Source organism: Tursiops truncatus, chromosome 13 (assembly GCF_011762595.2).
Source record: "Tursiops truncatus isolate mTurTru1 chromosome 13, mTurTru1.mat.Y, whole genome shotgun sequence".
Lineage (NCBI taxonomy): Eukaryota > Metazoa > Chordata > Mammalia > Artiodactyla > Delphinidae > Tursiops > Tursiops truncatus.
In genome coordinates, this window is record NC_047046.1 from 47,746,024 (window position 1) to 47,773,236 (window position 27,213).

Here is a 27,213-nt window from a genome sequence, read left to right on the forward strand (position 1 = left end):
TGGTTGGACTCACCAGTAAAGGTCCTGGGGTTTTCTTTGTTGGGGAGGTTTTGATTATTAATTCAATCTCCTTACTAGTAATCCATCTGTTCAGAGTTCCTATTTCTTCACAATTCAGTCTTGGTAGGTTATATATTTCTAGAAATGTATTCTTTCTTCAAGGTTATCCAATTTGTTGACACATAATATTTCATAGTAATCTCTTATAATTCTTTGTGTTTCTGTGGTATCAGTTGTAATGGTTCCTTTTATTTTTTATTTATTTTTTCTTAGTCTAACTAAACTCTTGTTTATGTTTTCAAAAAAACAGTTTTTAGTGTCATTGGTGTTTTCTATTGTTTTCCAGCCTCTATTTCATTTACTTCTGCTATTATGTCTGTTATTTTCTTCCTTCTCCTAATTTTGGGTTCAGTTTGTTCTTCTTTTTCTGGGTCCTTGAAGTATGAAGTTAGGCTGGTTGAAAGATCTTTCTTTTACCTTGTAGACATTTATTACTATAAACTTCCCTCTTAAAACTGCTTTTGCTACATCCCATAAATTTGGTATATTATGTTTCCATTTTTGTTTCAAGATATTTTTTATTTCCCATTTGATTTATTCTTTGACTTTGGTTTGGAGTATAAGTTCTACATATTTGTGAATTTTCTAGTTTCCTCTTGTTGTTAATTTCCAGCTTCATACAACTGTGTTTGGAAAAGATACTTGGTATAATTTCAGCCTTTTAAAATTTGTTATGACTTGTTTTATGACCTAATTTATGATCTACTCCAGAGCATGTGCTGTGTTTGCTTAAGAAGACAGTGTCATCTGTTGCTGTTTGATGTAATGTTCTATACATGTCTGTTTTGGCCTAAAGTGTAGTTCAAGTCTAATGTTTCATTATTGATTTTCTGTCTAAATAATTTATCCATTGTTGAAAGTGAGGTATTAAAGTCCCCTACTATCATTGTATTGTTGTCTATTTCTCCCTTTATGTCTGTTAGTATATTTGCTCAATATATTTAGGTGCTTTGATATTATATGCATATATATATTTATAATTGTTATATCCTTTTCATGAATTGTCCCCATTATTATTATGTAATGACCTGTTTACAGGTAAGTAAAACTCTTGTTACGTTTTTACTTAAAGTCTACTTGGTCTTATACAAGTAGAGCTATACAAGTAGAGAGAGCCCTGCTCTCTCTTTGGTTTACATTTGCATGGAATATATTTTTTTAAATTCTCTTCCCATTCAGTCTGTGTGTGTTCAAATGTGAAATGAATCCTTGTAGACAGCATATAATTGGGTCTTGCTCTTTATCCTTTCTTTTAATAAACTTTCTGCCCCTTTCTCCCTTTCCTGCCAGACTCCAATAATGCATAGATTGTTTCTCTTGATGGTACCTCGTATTTCACATAAGCTTTCTTTATTCTCTGTCATTCTTTTTCTTTGTTCTTCTCTGACTGAATAGTTTCAAATAACCTGTCTTCTACTTCACAGATTCTTTCTTTTGCTTAATCAAGTCTGCTACTGATGCTCTCCGTTGCTTTTTTTTTTCATTTCACTCAGTGTATTCTTCAGTTTCAGATTATCTTTTTTTTTTTACAATTACTATTTCTCTGTTAAACTTCTTGTTTCATTTGTGTATTATTTGCCTGATTTCATTGAACTGTCCTTCTGTGCTTTCTTGTAGCTCACTGAGCCTCCTCAAAACAACTGTATTAAATTCTGTATCAGGCAAATTGTAAATCTCCATTTCTTTGGGGTAGGTTACTGGAAAATTATTGTGTTCCTTTACTAGTGTCTTGTTTCCTTAATTTTTTATGTTCCTTGAAGGCTTTTGTTGTTCTATTTACATTTGAAAAAACAGTCACCTTTTCTAGTCTTTACTGACTTGCTTAGGGAGAGAGATAACTTCATTTATTAGCCCAGTGAAGGATGCCGTGACTTTCTCAGACCTTTTCTATGGATATATCTGCTCCACACTTCTTATTTCCTCTTGGGGTGGAATTCTTTTACCTTCTTTGAGTGCATGTGAAAGGCATGAATTGGGGTCTCCTATTTGCATGCTCAGCCCAGAGCCCACTTCCTGTGTATGCAGTGAGTACTAGAATTCTTAAGATTGTGTGCCTTCTTTTAAGTCTGCAAAGCCAGCGGAGTGCTGACAGCTTCCTATCTGCTTTTCCTAGGGCAATGCTAAATACTCAAGTTTGTGTGCTTTCTCTCAATCCCACAGAGCTGGGCTGCCTTTCTGTGCATGCTCAATAGCCATCTGCAAAGGTTCACATTTACTGCCCATGGGGGAAGGGTCTGTGAGTGAGGTGCTCAGAGCATTAGGGATGCCCATGGACCAGTAAGAAGTGTCCACTGGTAAAGCATCCCCAGATCTAATGGGCAGGATCCATGATGGAATCTATATAGTTGGATACACGTCCCTGCGATGTGTTACAAGCACTGCCTATTGTGTACCTGTCTCTCCCTGCCCCTCAGTCATGCTGCTCACATCAGTATTCTGGATGGGGTGAGAAAGAAGTGGGCCTCTTGGCTGCATCCTACAGCCAAGAAGTTAAGCACATTGGGGAAGCTAAGCACTCACTAATATGCCCTCACTTTCCCCCAGTGAGAGCAATCTCAGAAGTTGCAGGCCAAAGGGATCTCCTTCGGCACTGAGCTATGCCACCTTGGGGGAGAGGTGACGTAGGCAAAATGAAACTCTTCCTTTACCCTGTCCAATTCACCCTATCTCAGAATTTTTTGCTCGATGTTGTGCAAGAAATGCTCCCCTGGACTCTGGACTTCTACAAAGGTACACTTGCCCATTAGTGACTGTCAAAATTGGTTTCTTTGGAGAAAGACAGTAGAAAATTCCTATTACACTATCTTGCTGGCATCACTCCTTAACATAAATTTAAACAATACCCACTACCCTCTGCTCCCAACCTGTGGAATAAAAAAATCTTATAAATAATTATTTTATTTATTTATTGTCCTTTTTTCCCCCTCAAAAAGTCTCAAGGAAGTTAAATTCCCTAATTTTTGACTAAGTCAATGTGCAAGTAAAAATATTAAATGAGAATGCTACATATTAAAATTGTACTCAGAGAATACATGAATATTATGAGTGAAAAACAAAAAAGTATTCAACTCAAGTTTCTAAACAATAGAAACAGAAATAGAAAATAGAATTATGAAAATCAAACGGAATGATAAAGAAAAAAGCTGAAATTAATGAATTAAAAACAAAAATAATTTATCTTTATAAATAAATGAAAATTTGGAGTTTGTGGAAAAAACAACTAGAAGGTAAAAAATTAAGGCTAATCAAGGAAAAGGAAAAATAAGAGGCTAATACATGAGAAAATTATAACTACAGAAGCAGAAAAGATGAAACTATTCCTATTTCATACAACTTAATGATAAATTTGAAAATCTCATTAAAATGACCTTTTCTAGACAAAATAAATTTAAAATACTGACACAAAAACTAGAAAATATTAATTATGTAAAAACCAAAGAAGATATAGAATAAATTTTGAAATGTTTTTCTTCACAAAAGAACCAAGCTCAGATAATATCTTTTGGGAGGCAATTCACCATGATGTTTATACACTTCTGTGACAGCTTTTATCCGGAACTATCTTTTCAAAATTTACTGCATAGACAATGTAATGCCTTCCTCTGGGGCAAAGGCTGGGCAAGTTTGCTAGAAGCTCACTTATAAAATTGGGGGTTTTCTACATTCCAGGTTCATTAGCTGTGATAAAATCCCCCTGTGTATGGAGCATCTGCCTGGACCACGTTCACGTTACTCCCATGAGACTTGGAGCCAAGGGGAACCTACAAACATGAAGCTCACACAGCCATGTGTACTGAGTAATAGTCCTCTGTCTCTCACCCAGGAGTTTCAAGTCTTCTGTCAGCTCTTGTAAAGCAGTGGCAGCTAACTTGTTAGCTTGTAAGTAAGGTAAAACCTCTGACTTTTCACATATCTTGATAGTATCATGGGAGAATTTCTCAAACTTTTAAGGAACTGAAATGCCTCATGCTATTTAGCACAGAAAAAAGAACAAAAGCTTATTATTTCATTTTTAAAACTCCAAGAAATTTCTGATACCAATATCTTGAATGAAGTACAAAACAGAAGAACTGTAGACCAATAGATGTTCAGCATTAAATGATTGGAAATTGAATCTAGTAATGCATTACAATTTTAATAAAGCATTATCAAGTAAGGTATACTTAACAATGAAATTTGATATTTGGAAACATAATTATTTTAATTGATCAAAAGAGAAAATCACATATTTATGATATTACACTGCAGTAGGAGAAGGCATTTCAAAAGTGGCAGACCCACTAGGAAATTAATGTTACTTGGAAAAATCATAATTCCAAAGTGTGATCATAGAGTATTATCACAAAAATGTAGAAAAAAATACCAATATACAGAAAAAATGAAATGGACTATAGCCAAGTAGTTGTAATAGATGCCGCTAGATAGTTGGGGAAAAAAAGCTGAAAACGTAGTTGATTGCCAGTTCAAACAATAAAAATTCTATTTAAACTTTATATATAGTGCTTTAACCCATAATATTAGCAGTAATTCATGAACATATCTGTAAGACGTAACATGCTGTTAGAGAGAGGTGCAGAAAGAAGGGACGTTTCTTCCTTGTTTAATGAATCATGCTCTAAGCAAACATTCAAAATATATTAAATTTTTATTTGGGAATGACTCATATTCATGCTACATTTTTCCTTTATATTCTAGTGTGACCCTCTCTTGATTTCTAACTCCTTATGGTCATTGCAGGACTGGGTGGGTTTGTGCAAAAACCTGAAGGGTCCCAGAGACAAAATTAGTACTGCTTTGCTACCAGTCCTCAGATCAAAATGTTCATTCCTCAAAGAGCTGTAGATTTGAACAAGTTGCTTTAAAAAAGCAAAACGATGAACCTAATGAATGTTACTGCATGTGATTAATTAATGTTTAATCCTATCAGAATCATTTTTAAAAGAGTTATTAATTATGCAAAATACATTCTTAAGTTTTAAAAATTTCACGCTATATGAAAATCTTCTGGTGGTAAGAAAATCATCAAGGCAAACTATTCTTGCCTAGGAGATTCACTGGTCAGTCTTCTAAATGTTTCCAATGAAAATGCACTTATTTCCCACTATTAAGAACAAAGAATACATGTTTTTTATTTATAATAATACCTAATATAGCAAGTCAGTGAGCCAGGAACACAATTTACTGTTTGTAATTTGAATGTTGTCACTATATTCAAGTCTGTTTTTCACATCTTCCATTTTCCTGCTGATTACATTTTTAAATTGAGGCTAGGGTTTTGGTCATCCAATATTAAGTGTCCCCAAAACAGCAGTACTCATAAACTAGTCACGTGAACGAAGAAATGATGAGTGGCCAATAGGAGAATAATTTTTTAAATTATGTAATCTTTAAAATGATCTCAGATTAAATTTGTTTCTGATTTTTACTATGTCTGTATCTGGCTGTCCGATAAATTAGTGAATCACTGCCTGTATATTAAGCTAAGAATTTATCACATGAAAGAGTCAAGAAATGATTCAATAGCCAAACTTGAAATAGCAATAGACAAGGGAAGAGGTATTTCCTGAGAGTGGGAAATATGAAGCAAAATAAAAACTAATAAACAATACAAAGTATTGGGAGACTGTCTCTGCTAGAACTCAATCTGGAAATTGCTTGTGTCTGCCACAGATTCACTGTATCAGTAGTTCACTGTACCCCTCTCATATCATACCCTAAGTTATAGGGAGGAGAGCAAGACTACCAAAAGAACGCTAGAGAAAGGCACTGATGTAGAAAAGGCAAGTGGGACTTCTGAGGATGGCTCATGATAGATTAAAATGCTTTAAACTCCAGTTTTGTTTGGACCTTCCCAGAAGCAAAGAGGGAGATTAGTAGCTACAGCCATAGTACTCTAATGAACATGCAATACAGAAATTTTAATCTTAAGCAATTTGCATTTGCAAATTATAGGCAGTTAGTAAACTGAATGACATTCAAGAAATCTATCATTTAAAGACATCTCATATGGAATTGCTTACTGAAAAAGACTGAATTTAACTCTAGCACCACACTGGTCTGCTCTCTGACGTTTATGTATATTTTTCTTAAAGTATTTTATTAGCTGTTCGTATTTCTAATTCTATGGTGTGTTTTCTCGCATCCTCAATTAATTCCATTGTGGCTTTTATAAAGTTTTTTAATAAGCAATTTCTTTAGATGATCCATAATTGTGATCAATTCTTTTGTCCAGCAGGGACAACCCAGATTAATAACACCACATTTATAATGATGCCTAATAATCCTTGTTTCTTTCTGGGGATGCTTTACATTATATACATAGTTACAATATTTTATCTCATCCAATTTCTAAACAGGGATGAGAATAGGTTTTCCATGAGGAATTTCATTGTCTTTCCACTCCTTCACATCAAGAACTGATCATAATCATAGATAGTGTCACTAATGATGAGCTATATCAATCTCTAAACTTTTCATGTTCGATCTCTACTCTGCTGATCATATAAGGTGAATGCACAACAAAGACCTATTCAAGACAATTTCATATAAATTAAAAGGTTATTTGAAAAGCATTATTGAGATATTTAGCAGAATCCTTAATTGTAGGAAAGCAACAATTTTCACCTAGATGGAAGAGAATAGATGGCAAATTTCTTATGTATTATCAAGGAGAGAGGATGAGAGAGAGAGAGAGAGAGATTCAGCTTCTGAGTACAGCATGAATATTTGCTAAAGTATCAGTCTGATGCGGTATGGAAAGAATCTTTGAAATGCTACTGCTTTTAGCCACTATCATGCATGTGGACAGAAAAATTACACCCAAAAAAGCATACATTCATCCATTTAATCATTCATTCAGTCATTCAATGATTTTTTATTGAGACCCTCCCTTGTGCCAGGCATAGTTCTGAGCTTTTAGGATACAGAGGGGAATGTGGCAGAAAATTTCCTGTCTTCGTAAAGAATACATTATTATAGCAGGATTAGTCAGACAGCAAAGAAGTAAAAACGAATAAACAAAGCAAGTTCAAATAGAGATTGGTGCTAAGAAAAAAACCCGAGACTGTGTGATGTGTTCGAATGGCTGGATGTAGGTACACTTTGGGATGGGAAAGCAGAGACAGCTTCGGGATGAAAAGAAATACAGCTCTCAATTACTGAGAGGCTAGTTATACAGGATTTTTTCCCTTCATCTCTCTCCTGACGACCATATTTTGTCATTTCACTAATTATTATGGTTCCATTAAAGTGTTGAAATGCCGCTCAGTAAATAATTCCTGAAATCCCAGTGTCCTCAGCACCAGTACAATTGGAAAATGTGGTAGAATTCAAACAAATAATTCCACTGCTGTGATAAAATATGAGGTGGGGAATGATGCTTAACTCAGTGAGTAACCTAAAGCGTCTTGTTTTGAGAGCTGCCTTTGACTTTAAGCCTCCCCAGTCCATCAAGCCTCCAGGAACTCCTCCAAGAGGAGAGGCAACATTTGTTGCCACTAGATGGCACCAGTTAATTTCATATTTTTAAGACGAAAAACACAAAAACCCAACATACCTTTTTCTATGTAAAAGCCACATTTAACAGGGAAAAATGTTACTTGGCACTATTATTAATAAAAGTATTGTTCTTTTATTAATAATTTTCTTATAGGAGGGATCACAGCAATAGCATTATAGATGGTATGTTCATTCACTCACATACATGTCTATTCGATGTATATTTGTTCCAAATAATCTTTTTGAAAATGTATTAGCAATGTCTTTGAAATGTTAAAAGGAAAAAAGGGAATTGAATTTATTGAATACATATCATAATTGAATATATAAATATCAGGATCAAAAATATCTGATAAAAGTATATTATGATAATATATAATTTTTAAAGTTTTGTAGGAAATAGTTTTAATAAAATACAGTAGAGTTGTTTATTTTTTATTATTTTTACTTCATTTTAATTTTTTTATTGAAGTACAGTTGATTTACAATGTTGTGTTAGTTTCAGGTGTATAGCAAAGTGATTCAGATATATGTATATATATCTATGTGTATATATATATTTTTTTTTTCAGATTCTTTTTCCTTATAGATTATTACAAAATATTGAGTATCGTTCCCTGTGCTATACAGTAGGTCCTTGTTGGTTATCTATGTTATATACAGTAGTGTGTATATGTTCCTCTCAAACTCCTAATTTATCTCCCCCCCTTTCCCCTTTGGTAACCATAAATTTGTTTTCTATGCCATACTCTTTAGAATTTTTTAATTTCATATCAAAACAACATTCTGCAGTACTTTGAATTAATTTTATACTTCCTATAACTTTCTTGCTAATTTGTTTCCATCATTCCTAGGGGTTGTTTATTTTTGAGAAGTAATTTCTGTTGCATCTCAAGTAATAGTAATATTTATAAATATATTTTTAAAAACTATGGTATTTATTATGTCAATTAAATGTAACAACAACTCATGAAATGTAAAATGGGATGTGAATCACTTAGCTAAATGTATATCATTTAGTCATATATCAAAAAATTTAATATGTATAACTTTATAAAACTTAATAAAACTTCAGATCTAAAAAGACACATTTTACCATATGATCTCCTTGTTTCTGACTAGTTACTGTTCAATTAAAACATACGCAAGTGTAAAATATCCTCATTTTTCAAAAAGAAGTGGCTGGTAAACATTCAAATTATGTTTATTCAGAAAAAAAACTAACTATTTTCACATTTCCTGTTAAAAACGTAAAAATGGCTCTGAATAACCTGCCATCAGTAGACTTTGAAATAAAAGTACAGTGACAAAATGAGAGTGCACATAAAATGCACTGAAAAGAATGCATACAGCATTCATATGCTGTATGAATATAATTATAGGAAATAAAAAAAATGAAACATTGCATGTTTATTATGCTAACATATTTATTTAAAAAATCTAAACATCTTTGCTACTTCAGTATGAAAAATGAGTGCATCAAACTAGCTGTTAATTTGACTATCACTATATTTCCTTCATCCTAAAACAGTCCAAAAATAATACTCACCTTAACATTTGATAGATTTCTTTGCCTCATGGTAAAGAGTGCTCTGTATCTCTGTTCTTCCTCATAGATTCTCTCTTCACAGGCTTCTTTCTCATTTATGAGATGATCAAACACAGCTTGTGCATGTTCCTTTTTCTCTCTCATGGCTATAAACTGGTCCCTATGACAAAATAAAGAATTGCATTTGCCATTAATCAATTCACATTTAATTTTCTAATGTGCATTTATGATACATTTTAAAATACCCAACATTGAAAAATCTTAGACTGAATGGCTATGCAAAAATTCCCTAGTCCTTTTCACAGGCCTGTCTCCATGAGCTACATCTAAATGATCCAGGTGGAAGACAATCTCTGGAGATTTAGCGGATTCTCTTGGCTGCCTACCCAGTGTGCCTCTGTTTTGTTGTCATTCCAGAGGAATTCCCCCTCCATGCAGCATATAACTCCAAGGGTACATTCTGATTAGATTAAGCCAACCAGCAAGAGGCTAATTATTCACCACTAAACATATATTAAGACAGTGCAGTAAGATGAAAGGCAAGAGCCAAATTCCATGTAGAAGGGGCTCAATTCACTAAATGTGAACAAGGAGTCCTGTTTTCAAATTTGCTGACAACAGCCATAGTGGAGAGAAAGAAACAAAAAATGAGTACCATGTGCTGAGCTGCTGAATCAACAAACCCTGCAGCCTACCCTACCTAGAGGCCTCCTGTTACATAAGATAATACGTTTCACTATTGTTTAAGCTGGTGTTTGAGTGTGTGTGTGTGTGTGTGTGTGTGTGTTTGTGTGTGCCCTAGCGTGTGTATATGTGCCCTTGTGTATTTTGTCATTTGCAACTAAGTACTTCCAGACACAGAAGTAAAATTATTTTTATGGTGAAATCAGTGGTTATATTAGGAACTATACTAGTAGAAAAAGCATCAAAAAGTGGTTAAAACAATACTGCAAAAATAAATACGCTTTAGAAATAACTTCCAGACTTGATCAGTAACCCAGAATCTAGAATAAGCGGAGCTGCAAAAGCTCAGCAGTCTTATGTTACCCACATTCATTTTCATCTCTACTGGTATGGAAAATTGAATCATTTGCACAGTTAGTTATAAAGGCAGCAGGACTAAAATTTTTGGGGGGCTAAAATGTTAAAGTGCTTTGAATATAATATCTCATTTAATACAACAACCACCCTATTAAAGAATAATTATTTCAGCCATCTAACAGATGAAAAAGCTCAACTTCGGTATTATTAGCTTGTGTAAGCTAATTAGTAAATGACAGAACCAGAATTCAAATCCAGTTCTGACTACCTCTATTTGATTCAGCAGCTCAACACAAAGTACTCATTTTTTCCCTCTCTCTCTACTATGGCCGTTATCAGGAAATTTGAAAACATGACTCTAGCCACAATTTTTAGATGGGTGTCTCTCCTTTTAAATGGAATAAAGTCCTTCCCTTTCATCTGTCTTGCCTCTGTTTTTTCCACTTCATCACTCGTACTAACAACATCCATAATTCTTATGAGATGTCCTATGTAAGCACTCACTAATATCAACATTGACACTAGGTGAAAGTATCAGTAGATTATTCCTAGTACAGTTAATCTTCAGTAATCTTCCATTCCAGTCCTAGTTTAGGGAGTCAATATGCACAGCAAAAGAGCACACACTTTGGAAGAGGACAAACCTAAGCTGGAGTAGCTCTACCACTAATTAGCAGTGCAATCTTAATCATTTAATTTCCCTGAGCCTCTGTTTCTCTGGCATTCATGTGGGAATGTTATGACAGGATTTAAGAATTCACTGTGAGAACTGGATGAGATAGGTGCTTAGACTGCCCACAAAATGCCTGGCACACTAGGAAGTCAATCAATCTTAGCTTTAAATCTTACTTGACACTGTCCATCATCACTGTTAATAGATTTGTAAATGATACACAGTGTCAGCTATTCTTTTTCTCCTCTTCCAGGGCAAAGGCAGAGTTTGGTCAAGTTTAGGGATGGAATTGATTCACTGGGACATGGTGACTGTTCTTGCCTGAAAAGCAATATAGTCTAGGCACAGGATGGAAGAAAATGTAAGAATTGAAATGGTAAGAATCCTGGAAAAAAAAAATTCATCAGCTCCTGAACAAAATATAAGTTTAGTGTAAATTATATAATTTCAGGCTTATCCCTTTGAGTCCCCAAATATTCTTACAGATATTAAACAATATGGATACATATCTTTCAAAGTAATATCAGGTAATATCTTCCCTGATATTCTGTATATGGTATAGTAATTTTCAGGTAAAGCTGTATGATCATTTTGAAAGTAAATTTTGTAATAAACTTAAATAAAAAATAAAATCCTGTTGTAATAGCTAAACAAATCCTTGTTGAGTTCATTGACTTGACTCCATTAAGATACATGGTATTAGATTGTGCATAACTATTTTTCTGACACTTTATCCCTCAAGTGTCATGATTTTGCTAATACTGTATTAGCCTTCTATATTTAAATCAGACCATCATTCCTAAATGTGACCAATGCATATTCCTCCAGTAGTCCTCCAAATCCTGTTCTCAATGTATTATAAAATAGGAAATACTCAATAGGAAGAGTATGTAAGTTCTAAGTGGGGGTCTATGGATACAGTAAGAGTCTTAAAGCATGATTATTCTCAAAGTGAAAGGCCTTTGTCAGGTATGCCCCAGACGAATGAGGGGACTGTATAAGAGGCTTTTGAAGACAATTAATGTGAATAAACTACATGAGGTTTTATAGAATTTCTAAACTCTTACCTCAAAACTGTTATCAAAAAAGGTTGGGTGAAAAAATATATATTATTAGCCATGTCATATAAGTGAAAAATGCTGAAATTAGTGGGAGAGGTTATGAATTTCATAATGAATAAAAGTTCTTATGCTTGGAAAAGGAGAAACATTAGCAGTTATTACAATAAGAATAAACCCAGAGGAGCAATGAAAAATGACAGCAATTTATGATTACGTTTTTAAACCAAAATTATCAAATATCACATGTATATTTCATATCAAATGATGATAGAAAATATGGATCATTTGAAGAATAAATTTTAAACATGGAAATTTGATCACACCTCTTTTATAAATGATATATTAAGCATTTAATATTTTGATAGATTTTAAGTACTTACTTTAAACAGTCAAGTGTGTGGTCCAAAACATTCTTTTCCTTTTGTTTTTCTTCTAAGTCTTTATTCAATTGATTTATTTTTGCATGATAAATACTTGTTTTACTTTTAGTGGTCTCTATTTCTTTGAAAGTTATTGAGCATTTATCCTGAAAAAAAAAATTCAGGAATATTTTAAGTGCTAGGATTTTCAAATCCTTGCAATTTAGAAACACAAATACTTTTGGCCATGTGAACAATTAAAAGCAAATAGTAATCTCTTATCAATATAAGTAACAACTTAGGTTTGTGTTCTCTTCTCTTACATCTGATGAGGTTTTCTAAAAGATGGGTTATAACTACCTAGTCTCTCTCCCCGCCCTTCCTCTCCCTCCCTCTCTACCCTGCACTAACTTGTCTCCCCTCCCACACACATACATGCACAACCGAAAGGCATGTCTCTTAAGATGCCAGCATGTGGTCATGGGTTATCAAACATGTACACTAAAGGCAGGCAAGGATATATATTGTTCTGATGTTTAAGAAAAAGGAGTCAATGTTTAATACCAGCACAATTCCCCAAGGCTGGCCAGTCCAATTCCAGATTGGAGATTTGATTTTGTATCAATTTTTGCATGATCCCTTCGTAACTGTTGGTGTTTATGTTGACGGACTGATTCACTGACTGGGTGACTGACTCACTGAAGGTTGTTTTTCCCCACGTCTCGCACTGCTTCTAGCTGGTGCTGCTCTCCCAGTGGATTTCACAGTCTCAATTGCTCCCGTTGCTCCTGTTTTCCTCCAGTTTTCCCCATGTGCTTTCTAATTCTTTCTCTATTCTTACAGATTTCAAGAAGAAAGAATTGGTAATCTTTTATACTTATTTTCCTATAAAAATCTTCTGTTTGTCCAAGATTTGGAAAATTGAGTACTGTATTTGAATTTTCATATCATCCCTTCTTTTCTTTTTTTTTCTGGAACTTCTGGAACTCTTCTACTAATAAATGGGTTTTTTTTGGTTGGTTTGTTTGTTTGGTACCAGAAGGTAGTTGAGATGGCTGACAAGGATTCTTCAGTGGGCCTACTAGGATATTATGTTATTTCTGGGAGAAAATTCAAGCAAACAAAAAGTGTGAGAAGGCACAAGTATGGGTAAAAATAAGTAGGAACAAGTCAGAGAGGATGGGCAATTGTGGGTACAGCATGCTATCACGAAACCTGACTTTTCGTTCAGATTCCATAACGCATTCAGGGTTGTAAGAGCTGGCCTGAATGTTTTGTTCCTGATATTAATGGATTTATTTTTAATGTTTCATAATTAAGTATCATGTTTGCTGGAAAATACTGGTAGACACTATAACACATGTTATTAAGGTATGGATGTTTTCATTATATATCTAGACAGTTAAGAGGTTTCTTAAAATAAATCAGTGGCTTTCAAATTTTATCAAATATTTTAGGCTAACTGTCTTTCACTTGTGTAAATGCAGTGAATTATATTAGTACACTTGTTTATGCTCAATCATCTTCACATTCTTCAAAGGAATCTTATTTTGTAAAGTACAGTATTTTTAGCACATTGTAAAATTCAATTCACTGATATATTTAAGATTTTGTCATCTATGTTCATAAGTGAGATCACCTACAGATTTCTTACTTATGCTAATATTCTTCAGTTATGATTTCAGGGTTATACTTTTATAGAATAAATTTAGAAGCTCTCCATGCTGTCTTATGCTCTCTGCCTGGTTTTGTGGGGAGGCCTATAAAGCATCTGTGCTTGTTCTTGCCGTTACTGGTAGAGTTTAGACCAGTTTTATTGTTATTGATCCATTTTTGTTATTTTTTTCTCTTCACCCAGTTTTCATCATTCGTATTTCAAAAATAAATTATATACTTCATCAAGATTTTAAAACAAATTGCTATGCAATTTCGTATATAATTATGTCTCTTTTAATTTTTATCATGGCACGTTCTTTTTGCCTTTCATAGATATGCCAAGTATTTTTAGTTCTTCTTACCAAAATAATTTATTGGTAATACCAAATTATAATGTTGGCCCAGTCCATAAATTTTGCTTTATAGTTTATCATCAGTCACTTGTAATAAATGGTAATTTGTAATTTTAAATATTCCTTAACCCAGAAGTAAATAAAGAAAATGTGATTTAAAAAACATTTCCAGTGGTCTACATATTTTTTCTTTCTGCTATATTTTTTGTTATTGAGTTCTGATTTTACTTCACTGAGGTCAATAAAAGTAACCTGTATGATTTGACCAGTATAATGTAATGGTCAGGAGCAGAGCTTCTAGTGACAGATACATTGAATTAACAAGCTGGGTGAAACTGAACAAGTTAATTAAAAAACAATGCATCAGATTCTTCAACTGTAGAATGCAGATAATAATAGTACACTCTTCATAGGGTTATCATGAAGATGAAATTAGTTAATAGGTCTGAGCACTTAGAACAATGCCTGACATATAAAAACATGCAAAATATTAGTATCTGTTATTATTATACATATTATTTTCCTTGGTAATTTTAAAAAATATTTCTTTTGTGGCCCTGTACAGGGTCAACTTTATTTAAAGGATATGATTACACCTCCATCTCATGGCCCACAAGCTGTCCACTAACAAATCATATTGGTGTTACCTTTAAAATATATCCAGAGGATAGCAAGTTAAAGAAAATGGACTATCTCTACTTTCCCATATCCAATGATTCTCTAAAGTTAGAATGTTAGATGTGAGGATTTTAAGGGAGTAAATATTTCTAAGTTGGAAAAAGCCCTGAAGTCCTTTGATATATAGCCATTTGTTCATGCCGCCTACATACCAGCTTGAGGGTAACATTTAGATGTCAGATATTAACAAATGTTTCAATCTGTACATTGGTCTCATCTTCAGAATCATGGTACTATCTCAGACACTACAAATCCCTATCTCTACTTTGTAGGAAAGGTAACAGGAGGATACACTATACCAGTGGGAAAGACACTGTAAGAGAGAAAAAGAAGACACAGAGACTGTTTGTGTGTGTGTGTGTGTGTGTGCGCGCGCACGTGCACACGCGCCCATGTGCATGCATGCATGCAGAATCAACTTAGTGCTACCAATTAGAAATGAGAGACATCCACCTAAAATTAAATTTGCTGGCATAGTTTTCATTGAGATGAAAAGGTTGTAAATTCAAAATTATTTTTTGACATTAAATTTCTTACCTCAGTTTTCATTAATGCATCCCGGGTTTTCTTCCCCTTTCTTTGTAATTTTTTCTTTGTTTTCTCTACATTTCTTTTAACATATTCTTTCCTCTCAATTATTTCACCTAGTAACTATAGGACATTTAGAAATTAAGATGTGCAACATTTACCATCCAATTATCTTGGTTTAGACCAGATAGTTCCCAAGCAACTATTTTAATAACAACAACATATATTTTGGTATAAAAGGAAAGGAATTCACCACACATGAATTACAAAAACATACTAGGATATCCATAATCCCAATATTCAATTTGAATTACCCAAGAAAATAAAAGTCTAATCAATTTTAACTAAGTAACAAAAACTAATAAACTCACATAGAAATAAATTTTCCTCACAATATTTAAAATATTTTAACCAAAATTAAAACTCCAAATTTTCAGCAATCATTATAGAAAGTGTATGAAAACTTACTCTTTCAAGGAGTTTATGTTAAATTAATAGTTCTTATGATTTATACACTATTAAAGAATAATAAAACAAAAATGATTACTGCACTACAAGAAGGTATAAAACAATGGCTATTATAAAATAGGAAAAGATAGAAGTTATTAATCTTTTCTGGAATTCATTATCACGATTACACCAAGGCTTTGATGCAATTAATAAACTCCTATCATTAATGTAAGGAGGAGCCATTATTAAAATCATTTATATCACTAGGTGTTAGTACTGGTTATATATTCATTACACGAGCTCTAGGATAAGCATTTACAAGCCCCGAGAAGTACACTCAGAATTTGCTGTTTCCATGGTTTATGGCATTGTACAAGTGGCTTCATGCAGGTAGGCCCAAATTTTCTCATGTCTATGTTACAGATAAACTCTCTCTTGCCTACTTCAGAGAGATGCTTTGAAGACCAAAATAAACATTCGTAATAGGAAAACTTTGAAAATCACAAAGTTTTTAAAATAATGAAATTTTAAAAATTATTAAAGACTAAGAATATAAAGTTACATCATCATTTGCAAAGAAAAAAAAAAACCCTGTTGCCAAAATGGCCCAAATGAATATACGTACATCCTCCCTGCAGCCAAGGACAAGAATGTATAATTCCTACCACACCTTCTAATTCTCCAAAAGACTAATGATATGATGTATGCATATTTTTCTTTGGGAAGGGCTAGTAATATCAGTTACTGCCATAAACTTGTTGTTTTGAAAATATTTTATTAACATTTGCTTTATTTTTCATCCTAGCTGTCTTAACTTCATTTACATACATCAAAAATTTACCACGAAAATGTCAAGATGCATTATATTCTATATTTGAGCAAACGTAGCTTTGGAATTTTATTAACAAGCAGTGAAGACTTTGAATTAAATTTACTACAGTGGGTAATCATACCAGATAAATCACTACTCACCCATTTGAAAACTGCTTTTCCTAAGTACTTTCTAAGATAAAGTGTCGAGTTCTAGGTAATAGCGTTAATAACCTTGCTATATAATTCCACTGTAGATCAGTTGTGTGGTCATAAAATAGTTACTTATTTTGTCCATGCTTTTGTGTCTTCCTATGTGAAATCATAATTTTCCAAATGATAATGTAAAATCGCATAGATGATTTATTGACCTGAATATTCCTGCAAATTAGTTTCTGGATTAATTATAAATGCTTACATCAGAATGTTCTTCGTGGCAAGTTCTGAGTTTTACAGCTTCTTCTTCTAGTTTAAGCAGTGGTATCTTCGTTTTTGCCAGTGCTAAGGCATATATTGCTTTCTTTCTCATAAGATCCTGCTTCTCAAGTGCCTGCTCTTCTTGAAGGGAAAACAGTCTTTTCTGCCAGCAAAGATTTTTAAAATGATTCATTGTTATTAATTACCTAAACATTTATTGAGACTCTATCCTGTGCTGGTCAGTAATGTCTAAAAATGAAAACAATAAATGCCACCATAAAAAAGCAATAGGTACGAATATAGCATATTTAAAAAGAACAGAGGTAATATTACAAAAAATGAGAGGAAAAAATTTAATAGACAATAAAAATCAGATATCCTTAAGTACTGGAGGATAATAAGGTTAGATGGCACGTTAATGACAAATATTGAAATATATGTAATTCCTGCATTCTAAGACCAAATAAAACTAATAAACAAGAAGTTAATAACAAACTATTAAGCAAAAAGGATTGGAAGATTATGGAATTATTGGGCTTATCTACAGAGAGAAATAAATTAGGGAATTTGGCATTTTCAAGCATATAGAATTAGAGAGACACTGCTTTTATATGTTTGAAAATATCAAATTTCCCAATAGAAAAAAATCACAAAATTTGTGTTTGCCTCAAAAAGGAACAGAGGTGCAGATAATCTCAAATAATTTTTAAAATTAACACTGTCTTAGACTGTTTTGCCTCTTGATTTTATTCTTTTTATAGTAATGGTTTCAAATATTTATGTATTTCTGAAGGGGAGGCAGTCTATAAACATGCCAGTGTTCAGAACACCCAATCTAGGTCCCAAAGGATATGCAGGTGGTAGATAAAGATTTTTTAAAAAGTAAAATTGATTTTGCTAGTTATAATGCTTTAGTTTCAAAATCTTTATATAGAAATATCATAGCATGTTTTCTTTTCAGTCTTAAATAAAAGAGTCCAATTGAAAGACATTAAAAGTAAAGAAAACATGACATCATCACAAAGCAAACTAAAGAGACATTAACGAATAAGATCCCACTGCCCTTTTACTAGGCTGGCAGAAATTCCCATTAAACCACAAAATAAGATATGTATATGAGAGGTCAGTTTCTTTATGCATGATCAGACACTGCTAGTCGTACACAGAGGGCAACTGTCATCAACTAAGGAGAGAAAACTGCTGGCTTGCAAACCAAGTAGTGAAAAGATGCCTCATTACAGGCAAATTTAAAATGCTACGTAAAATGAAAATTAAAGGAAGAATAAAATATTGAAACCAAATTGGGATTACCTGAATCATCATTCCATTAGCCACTTCACTTCGAGTGAGTTTTTTCAAGAATTCTTCTCTGCTCTATATATTATCAAATTTTTTAAAAAGGAGGTTTTATTTATAGAATATCAAAAAACATTTTAAAACAACTGCTAACATAAAATGCATTTTACTTAGGTTAAAACGAAGAGTAAACTGCTCATTACAAATTGAGTGTTATAATTTTTTATAAATAAACCTGATGTTATCTGAGGCAAAATTAGTAAGTGCTACAAGACCAGGAAATAGAATACAGAATTTCCGTTCAATTTAGTTTGTATTTTATAATCCTGAACTGAAATACCGAAGTAGGAAAATAAAACAGGAAAAACTAGATAGTCTTCAATCCCTCTTTTAAAAAACTATCTGTTTGTTTTTAATACTATTTTCCAGAATGAACATATTCAATTTTGAAGGCAAGGTAAATTCAAGTTTAAAGTTTGCAAAATATGATCAGATTCTAGCCATTTGGCTAGAAAAATTTCTTTTTTTTCCTTTCTTATTTAAAAAAAATCATTTCTTGAAAGTTAGTGGGCAAAAAATATGTGGAAAAATCTTCTCTTTTGCTACTTGGATAGAGAGTCTTAAATTCTTCATAGTTGTACTTTATATCATCACAAAACCAGATCTGGAAATAACTCAAAAATTTCCTTCTGCTTTTAGAATTACATCTTGGAACCTCTTAGTGAGGGAGGAGCTGTCTTGGATTTAAGCTGTCCTCCATATTCAAAAGAGATGTATAGCTTTGTAAAGAAGAACAGTGGAGGTTGAGAAATGTCTCTAAAATTTCTACTTCATTACTGAACCCCTCATCATATCACAGAGTCTACACAGACATTATAAAGAAACAAGTCAGTAAGTCTCTCCTACAGCGCTTCCTTTTCTTAGTATAGCAACCCATCAAAATTACACTCTCCTAAATTAAAAAAAGTTACTCTCCTAAAGTAAAAAAAGTAACTTCAAAGAAGGAAAGAGGAGATAAAGAAACTATTATCTTTAAATATTACTTCACCTAAGGACATACCTAAACCTAAAACCAATTTATACAATGATGTATTTTGATAATTTAAAAGAAATTAGTTGCCTTTTAAAAAAAAATAGATTTTTAAAGGAGTATAATTGCTTCACAATACTGTGTTAGTTTCCATTGTACAAAAAAGTGAATCAGCCATATGCATACATATACCCCCATGTCCCCCCCCTCAAGCCTCCCTCCCACCTTCCCTATCCCATCCATCTAGGTGGTCACAAAGCACCGAGCTGATCTCCCTGTGCTATGCTGCTGCTTCCCACTAGATAACTATTCTACATTTGGTAGTGAATATATGTCGATGCTACTTTCACTTCACCCCAGCTTCCCCCTCCCATCCTGTGTCCTCAAGTCCATTCTCTAGGTCTATGTCTTTATTCCTGCCCTGGCACTAGGTTCATCAGTACCAATTTTTTTTTCTTAGATTCCATATATATGTGTTAGAATATGGTATTTGTTTTTCTCTTTCTGACTTACTTCATTCTGTATGACAGACTCTAGGTCCATCCACCTCACTATAAATAACTCAATTTTGCTTTTTATGGCTGAGTAATATTCCACTGCATATATGTGCCACATCTCCTTTATTCATTCATCTGTCAATGGTCATTTAGGTTGCTTCCATGTCCTGGCTATTGTAAATAGTGCTGCAATGAACATTGGGGTACATGTCTCTTTTTGAATTATGGTTTTCTCAGGGTATATAGGCCCAGTAGTAGCATTGCTGGGTCATATGGTAGTTCTATTTGTAGTTTCTTAAGAAACCTGCATACTGTTCTCCATAGTGGTTGTATCAATTTACATTCCCACCAAAAATGCAAGAGGGTTCCCTGTTCTCCACACCCTCTCCAGCATTTATTGTTTCTAGATTTTTTGATGATGCCCATTCTGACCGGTGTGAGGTGATACCTCATTGCAGCTTTGATTTGTATTTCTCTAATAATTAGTGATGTTGAGCAGCTTTTCATGTGCCTCTTGGCCATCTGTATGTCTTCTTTGGTGAAATGTCTACTTAGGTCTTCTGCCCATTTTTTAATTGGCTTGTTTGTTTTTGTGATATTGAGCTGCACGAGCTGTTTGTATATTTTGGAGATTAATCCTTTGTCTGTTGCTTCATTTGCAAATATTTTCTCCCATTCTGAAGGTTGTCTTTTCATCTTGTTTATGGTTTCCTTTGCTGTGCAAAAGCTTTGAAGTTTCATTAGGTCCCATTTGTTTATTTTTGTTTTTATTTCCATTACTCTAGGAGGTGGGTCAAAAAAGATCTTGCTGTGGTTTATGTCAGAGTGTTTTTCCTATGTTTCCCTCTAAGAGTTTTATAGTGTCTGGCCTTACATTTAGGTCTTTAATCCATTTTAAGTTTATTTCTGTGTATGGTGTTAGGTAGTGTTCTAATTTCATTCTTTTATATGTAGCTGTCCAGTTTTCCAAGCACCACTTATTGAAGAGGCTGTCTTTTCTCCATTGTATGTTCTTGCTTCATTTGTCGTAAATTAGGTGACCATATGTGCGTGGGTTTATCTCTGGGCTTTCTATCCTGTTCCATTGATGTATATTTCTGTTTTTGTGCCAGTACCACACTGTGTTGATTACTGTAGCTTTGTAGTATACTTTGAAGTCTGGGAGCCTGTTTCCTCCAGCTCCATTTTTCTTTCTCAAGATTGCTTTGGCTATTCGGGGTTTTTTGTGTTTCCATATGAATTGTAAAATTTTTTGTTCTAATTCTGTGATGAATGCCATTGGTAGATGAATAGGGACTGCACTGAATCTGCAGATTGCTTTGGTAGTTGCCTCTTCTAACATGACAACAGATACAGTGGTTTTATCAAATAAACATGTAATAATGGAGCCAAATTAAAAATGCCTCTACAGACTGGAAAAAAATACACTGTATTCCAGAATAGAGTGTTACATTTGAACTTTGTCTGAAAGTAACTGAAAAATGTGTGTGTGTGTGTGTTTGTGTGTGTGTGTGTGTGTCAAGGAGATGAGTTGGGAAATAGTAAGGCATGAAGATGAAATGATAAACTATCAGCTTATACATAATCTTTAAAGCCATAGTAAGAAAATTAATGAAGAATGTTAAGCAAGGTGTCTGTTGCAAAAAGGTCACTCTGATTGCAATGGGGATTAGTTTGTGTTTCCTTAAAATTCATTCATTCATCCTTTGAAGTTTTGTTTTTATAATTGTCAGTAAGAGAGAAATCTATTGTTTAAGTGAATTCAAGTCCTTGAACTTATATAAATTAACATCGTTCAAGAAGAACTTGTGAATATAAGGCCAATAAAAACTGTAGGCAGTATATGAGACATTATAATAAAATAGACCAGAAGTCCAAAGGTGCAAGAGTAAAACAATTGCATTTCTTTGAAAAGAAGGGAAAGAGTCCCTTGAAATTTTGAAACCTGTATTTCTACACAAAACCAACTCAACCTATTACCAGTGGACAAATCTGCACTCTCCATCAGAAAAACATCTGGAGTTTCACTCTTTCCTCTCAGGGAACTCTTTCAAGCTCTGTTTTCTGCCATGCCCCAAACCTCTGTGACTCAGAGAGCAAGGTCAAATGACTGGTCACCAAAACGGAAAAATAGCTGTTACTTACTGCTTGGGCTGCCAATTTCAACTTCCACCAGCCACAGGGAGCATTTCCAGCCAGATGCTCAAGGCCTTCCCTCAGGACTATCGCCTCCCTCCCACTTCCTGGAAGTCTGATTGGTGCACTGGCAAGATGCTGGGAAGTTTGCCAGTTCCTAGGAGAACTACTGACTTACCATGACCTTCAAAACATCCTAGAACACGCCAAAGAGTGATATAAGGTGATCTCTGATGGTCACAAGTCTCAGGCCACACAGTGAAATATCTGAGCGAGGTGACTTATTTGTCTTCCTGTTCTGTTGTCACAGGCAGCATTCTCTGTAAAGCTGACTCTGAGGTGGGGTTTGGTATGCAGGATTCTTATTAAGGAGTGCACCTGGAATCAACTCCTGTTGGACTGGAGCGGGGAACAGTGGGAAGACAGGGAGAAGATCAAGGACTGGGCAGAAACATAGGCTGAGCTGCAAAGCAGCCCAACAACAACCTCAGTCAGCTCCATGGGGAGTCCTGGAGCAAGAAGGGGCCTTCAGCTTTGCCCCAAGTCAGACCAAGGTGGCAAGGCTACTCCTCTATTTATCAGTCGTTGGATATGAGCTGTCCCAGGAAGGGGAATGACCTTAAGCAAAGTGACTTAACTGATTCCTGAAGTAGAATCTGGGCAGTTATGTCCACTAAACAATACATATATACGTCATGAATCCCCTTGATAGAACTACTATTAGTGCTACTAAGACTTATGACTAAAGTATTATACCTGCCTACTATGTAGAGTTACCTTGTTTCAACTTCATAATGAAATCCATGAAATCGCTATTATTGTCCCCTTTTGCAAATGGGAAAACTGGGACAGATTATATAAATTGCCAAAAAGCAAAAAGCTAGCACACATTGGAAGCAGGATGCTAATCCACACTGAGAGCCCAGGGACTTTATCTCATTGACTTAGGATCTCAGTGACACCTGGATACCTAGGACCCTTCAACATGAGTGGAATATTTAGTGTAGAGCCTTCTGACTCTCATGTCCTTGCAAAGTCTGCCTTTCCATGAGACTTTCCAGGCAACAGGATTGTTAGATTCTGTAACTCAGCCGCCTATTCCACAGAGAGAGGAATGGAACAGAGACTTTGTGTTCAAGAGGTGCCAATCTGCCAGTGATGCCATAGCTGGTTCTCAAACAGAATCTGCTAAGAAGGTTATGAACACTGGGGATATGTTGCTTTTTTAATTCTGCAACTCTATGACATAAATCACAGCAAGATCCTTTTTGAACCATCTCCTAGAGAAATGGAAATAAAAACAAAAATAAATAAATGGGATCTAATGAAACTTAAAAGCTTTTGCACAGCAAAGGAAACCATAAACAAGATGAAAAGACAACCTTCAGAATGGGAGAAAATATTTGCAAATGAAGCAACAGACAAAGGATAAATCTCCAAAATTTACAAGCAGTTCATGCAGCTCAATAACAAAAAACAAACAACCCAATCCAAAAATGGGCAGAAGACCTAAACAGACATTTCTCCAAAGAAGATATACAGATTGCCAACAAACACATGAAAGAATGCTCAACATCATTAATCATTAGAGAAATGCAAATCGAAACTACAATGAGATATCATCTCACACCGGTCAGAATGGCCATCATCAAAAAAATCTACAAACAATAAATGCTGGAGAGGGTATGGAGAAAAGGGAACCCTCTTGCAGTGCTGGTGGGAGTGTGAATTGGTGCAGCCACTATGGAGAACAGTATGGAGGTTCCTTAAAAAACTACAAATAGAACTACCATATGACCCAGCAATCCCACTACTGGGCATATACCCTGAGAAAACCATAATTCAAAAAGAGTCATGTACCAAAATGTTCATTGCAGCTCTATTTACAATAGCCAGGACATGGAAGCAACGTAAGTGTCCATCATCAGATGAATGGATAAAGAAGATGTGGCACATATATACAATGGAATATTACTCAGCCATAAAAAGAAACGAAATTGAGTTATTTGTAGTAAGGTGGATGGACCTAGAGTCTGTCATAGAGAGTGAAGTAAGTCAGAAAGAGAAAGATAAATACCGTATGTTAACACATATATATGAAATCTAAGAAAAAAAAATGTCATGAAGAACCTAGGGGTAAAACGGGAACAAAGACACAGACCTACTAGAGAATGGACTTGACGATATGGGGAGGGGGAAGGGTAAGCTGTGACAGAGTGAGAGAGTGGCATGGACATATATACACTACCAAACGTAAAATAGCTAGCTAGTGGGAAGCAGCCACAAAGCGCAGGAGGATCAGCTAGGTGGTTTGTGACCGCCTGGAGGGGTGGGATAGGGTGGGTGGGAGGGAGGGAGACGCAAGAGGGAAGAGACATGCGAACATATGTATATGTATAACTGATTCACTTTGTTATAAAGCAGAAACTAACACACCATTGTAAAGCAATTATACTACAATAAAGATGTTAAAAAAAAATAATAACTACCATACGACCCAGCAATCCCACTACTGGGCATATACCCTGAGAAAACCATAATTCAAAAAGAGTCATGTACCACAATGTTCATCGCAGCTCTATTTACAATAGCCATGACATGGAAGCAACGTAAGTGTCCATCATCAGATGAATGGATAAAGAAGAAGTGGCACATATATACAATGGAATATTACTCAGCCATAAAAAGAAACGAAACTGAGTTATTTGTAGTGAGGTGGATGGACATAGAGTCTGTCATACAGAGTGAAGTAAGTCAGAAAGAGAAAAATAAATACCGTATGCTAACACATATATATGGAATCTAAGAAAAAAAATGGTTATGAAGAACCTAGGGGCAGGACAGGAATAAAGACGCAGACGTAGATGACATGAGGAGGGGGAAGGGTAAGCTGGGACAAAGTGAGAGAGTGGCATGGACATATACACACTACCAAATGTAAAATAGATAGCTAGCGGTATCCGCTGCATAGCACAGGGAGATCAGCTTGGTACTTTGTGACCACCTAGAGGGGTGGAATACGGAGGGTGGGAGGGAGACCCAAGAGGGAGGAGATATGGGGATATATGTATACATATAGCTGACTCACTTTGTTATAAACAGAAACTAACACACCACTGTAAAACAATTATACTCCAATAAAGATGCTAAAAAAGAAAAAAGTGTGGTCTTCTTGGTAAAACACTGATTGCACTATCATTGAAAACGTTCAAAAAGAGAGGCTGGACAATGACAAAGAGCTACAGTAGTTGTAAAAAGATTTCTGGATTTAATCATATAAGTACCACTTTTGAGAATTTGCTGTATCCCAGGCAATTTCCTAGAATGTTTTATATATACAGGCAGCCCTCGTCTTGTAGGATGCCATGCTTACTGAAACTTGTGCATGTGGGGACCGTGCAAAATAGGAACATGGCTCAGATATGCACAAGTTTCAGCTAACTTGATGCTGTGCAAAGTGAGAGCTGCCTGTGTGTGTGTGTGTGTGTGTGTGTGTGTGTGTGTGTGTGCTTGCACATGCACGCATCTGTATGTAAGTGAATCATCATATCCATTTAGTGACCTAGCTACAGTTGTCCACATTCAAAGATGAGAAAACTAAGATCATAGATGTCATGGCACTTGCCCCATGACTAACACTCAACAAGTATCAATACTCAAGACTGCTGATACTACAGCTTGGGCACACTCTTTAGCACTTTGAAGTAAGCCCCCTACTCTACCCTCAGTTTCCAGTACTCTGTCTGGTACACAATATTTGCTGAATGAACAATTTATTGAACAAATGCATTAACAAATAGCAAAAATTGCTAAAATTTCAGGGTTTTTCAAATTCAAAAATATGTTTTTTAGAAATCTTTTTATATGAGAAACTTGCGATTCATTAAAATATCATAATCATATTCTCATTCATAAAGAGCATCTTGAGGAGAGTAAAACAAGGCCTATAGGATGTTTTCCCTGAGACCTAGGGAAATACTTGAGGTGGTAGGAAAGGCAGGGAGATAAGTAACTGAATAAGAACTGCAAGAAGAGTGCCTTTTTCAGGAACACGGCCTGCAGCCCAACCAGTGCCAGGCTTTTCGGTTTTTCAAATTGCCAATGCGTGGTAAAGAGAATGAAAGCCCAGTAACATCACCATTTCACACCTGTTACAATAATGGATTCAACCAAGAATTACCAATGAGTGCTAAGTCCACTGGATGAAGACTTTTTGGAAACAAAGATAGTTGCATATTCTTGCAATATCACTCAGTTGAGTACTTATTAATCATAATAGGGAGATGGATAAACCTGTTGACCACAACTTTAACCAAATAATCAAACTTACTATCACTAGTTATGAGAAAAACTTATACAGTGTGTTTTGTGATATGTCTAATTGATACAATATTATAACTTACGTAACATTCCTGCCAAAAGTGTTTTACCTGAATGTAATCATGAGTAAACAGAAAGATAAGTCCACACTGAGAGAAATTCTGCAAAGTAACTGGCCTAGACTCTTTACAAAATGTCTACGCAATGAAAGACAAATTTAACAAAAATGTAGGGGACACTGTAAAATTAAAGGGGACTCAAAGTTATAACAGATAAATGCAATACATGGTGCTCGACCACATGTAGCACCCAACTGAATCAGAGAAGTTTGCATGTGGGCTATATATTTCTGCCTCAGCTCTAAATCCTTAGCTCAAATTTTTAACTCTAATTTGAGATACCGGAGCTGGATCTAGTAATGTAAACAGTTTTCTTTTGCCAACTGGAGTAAATGAGGCTTTATCAGTAGAGGGCGTGGAGGGGCTTACGAGGCAGCAGCAAGGGGCTTCCCAGCCTTATTTTGGTTTCGATTGATTTCTCCTTCCACTTGCAGAACTGCTGTCAGCTGGTCTGTGAGGAACCAATAGTGCTCGCCTTCCAGCCAGGTGCTCTACCCAGAAATTCCATTCAAACTCCAGTCAACCTTCACCAAGTTTCTCTGCTTACGGACCATCCACTGAACACTGAACACCCTTTCCTATGAGGCCTTATTCTGCTTTGCAGGAGGCAGCTTCTTCCACAATTGATCCTTATGTGGATACTTTCCTGCATCCCTAAAGGCTGTGGCTGCTCCCTACGTCTG

At 34.8% G+C, this 27,213-nt stretch overlaps 1 protein-coding gene across 1 annotated transcript in view; it reads right to left on the reverse strand.

Moving 5' to 3' along the window:
- The window catches only part of CCDC178 (coiled-coil domain containing 178), a 362,657-nt gene that overhangs the window by 223,812 nt on the left and 111,632 nt on the right, over window positions 1–27,213 (reverse strand). The window contains exons 13-17 of the mRNA XM_019930330.2: window positions 18,444–18,506; window positions 17,134–17,295; window positions 15,465–15,578; window positions 12,262–12,407; window positions 9,107–9,266 (exon numbers count right to left, since the gene is read on the reverse strand). Of these exons, the coding sequence (XP_019785889.1) occupies window positions 9,107–9,266; window positions 12,262–12,407; window positions 15,465–15,578; window positions 17,134–17,295; window positions 18,444–18,506 (645 nt within the window). The remainder of the gene's footprint in view (window positions 1–9,106; window positions 9,267–12,261; window positions 12,408–15,464; window positions 15,579–17,133; window positions 17,296–18,443; window positions 18,507–27,213) is intronic.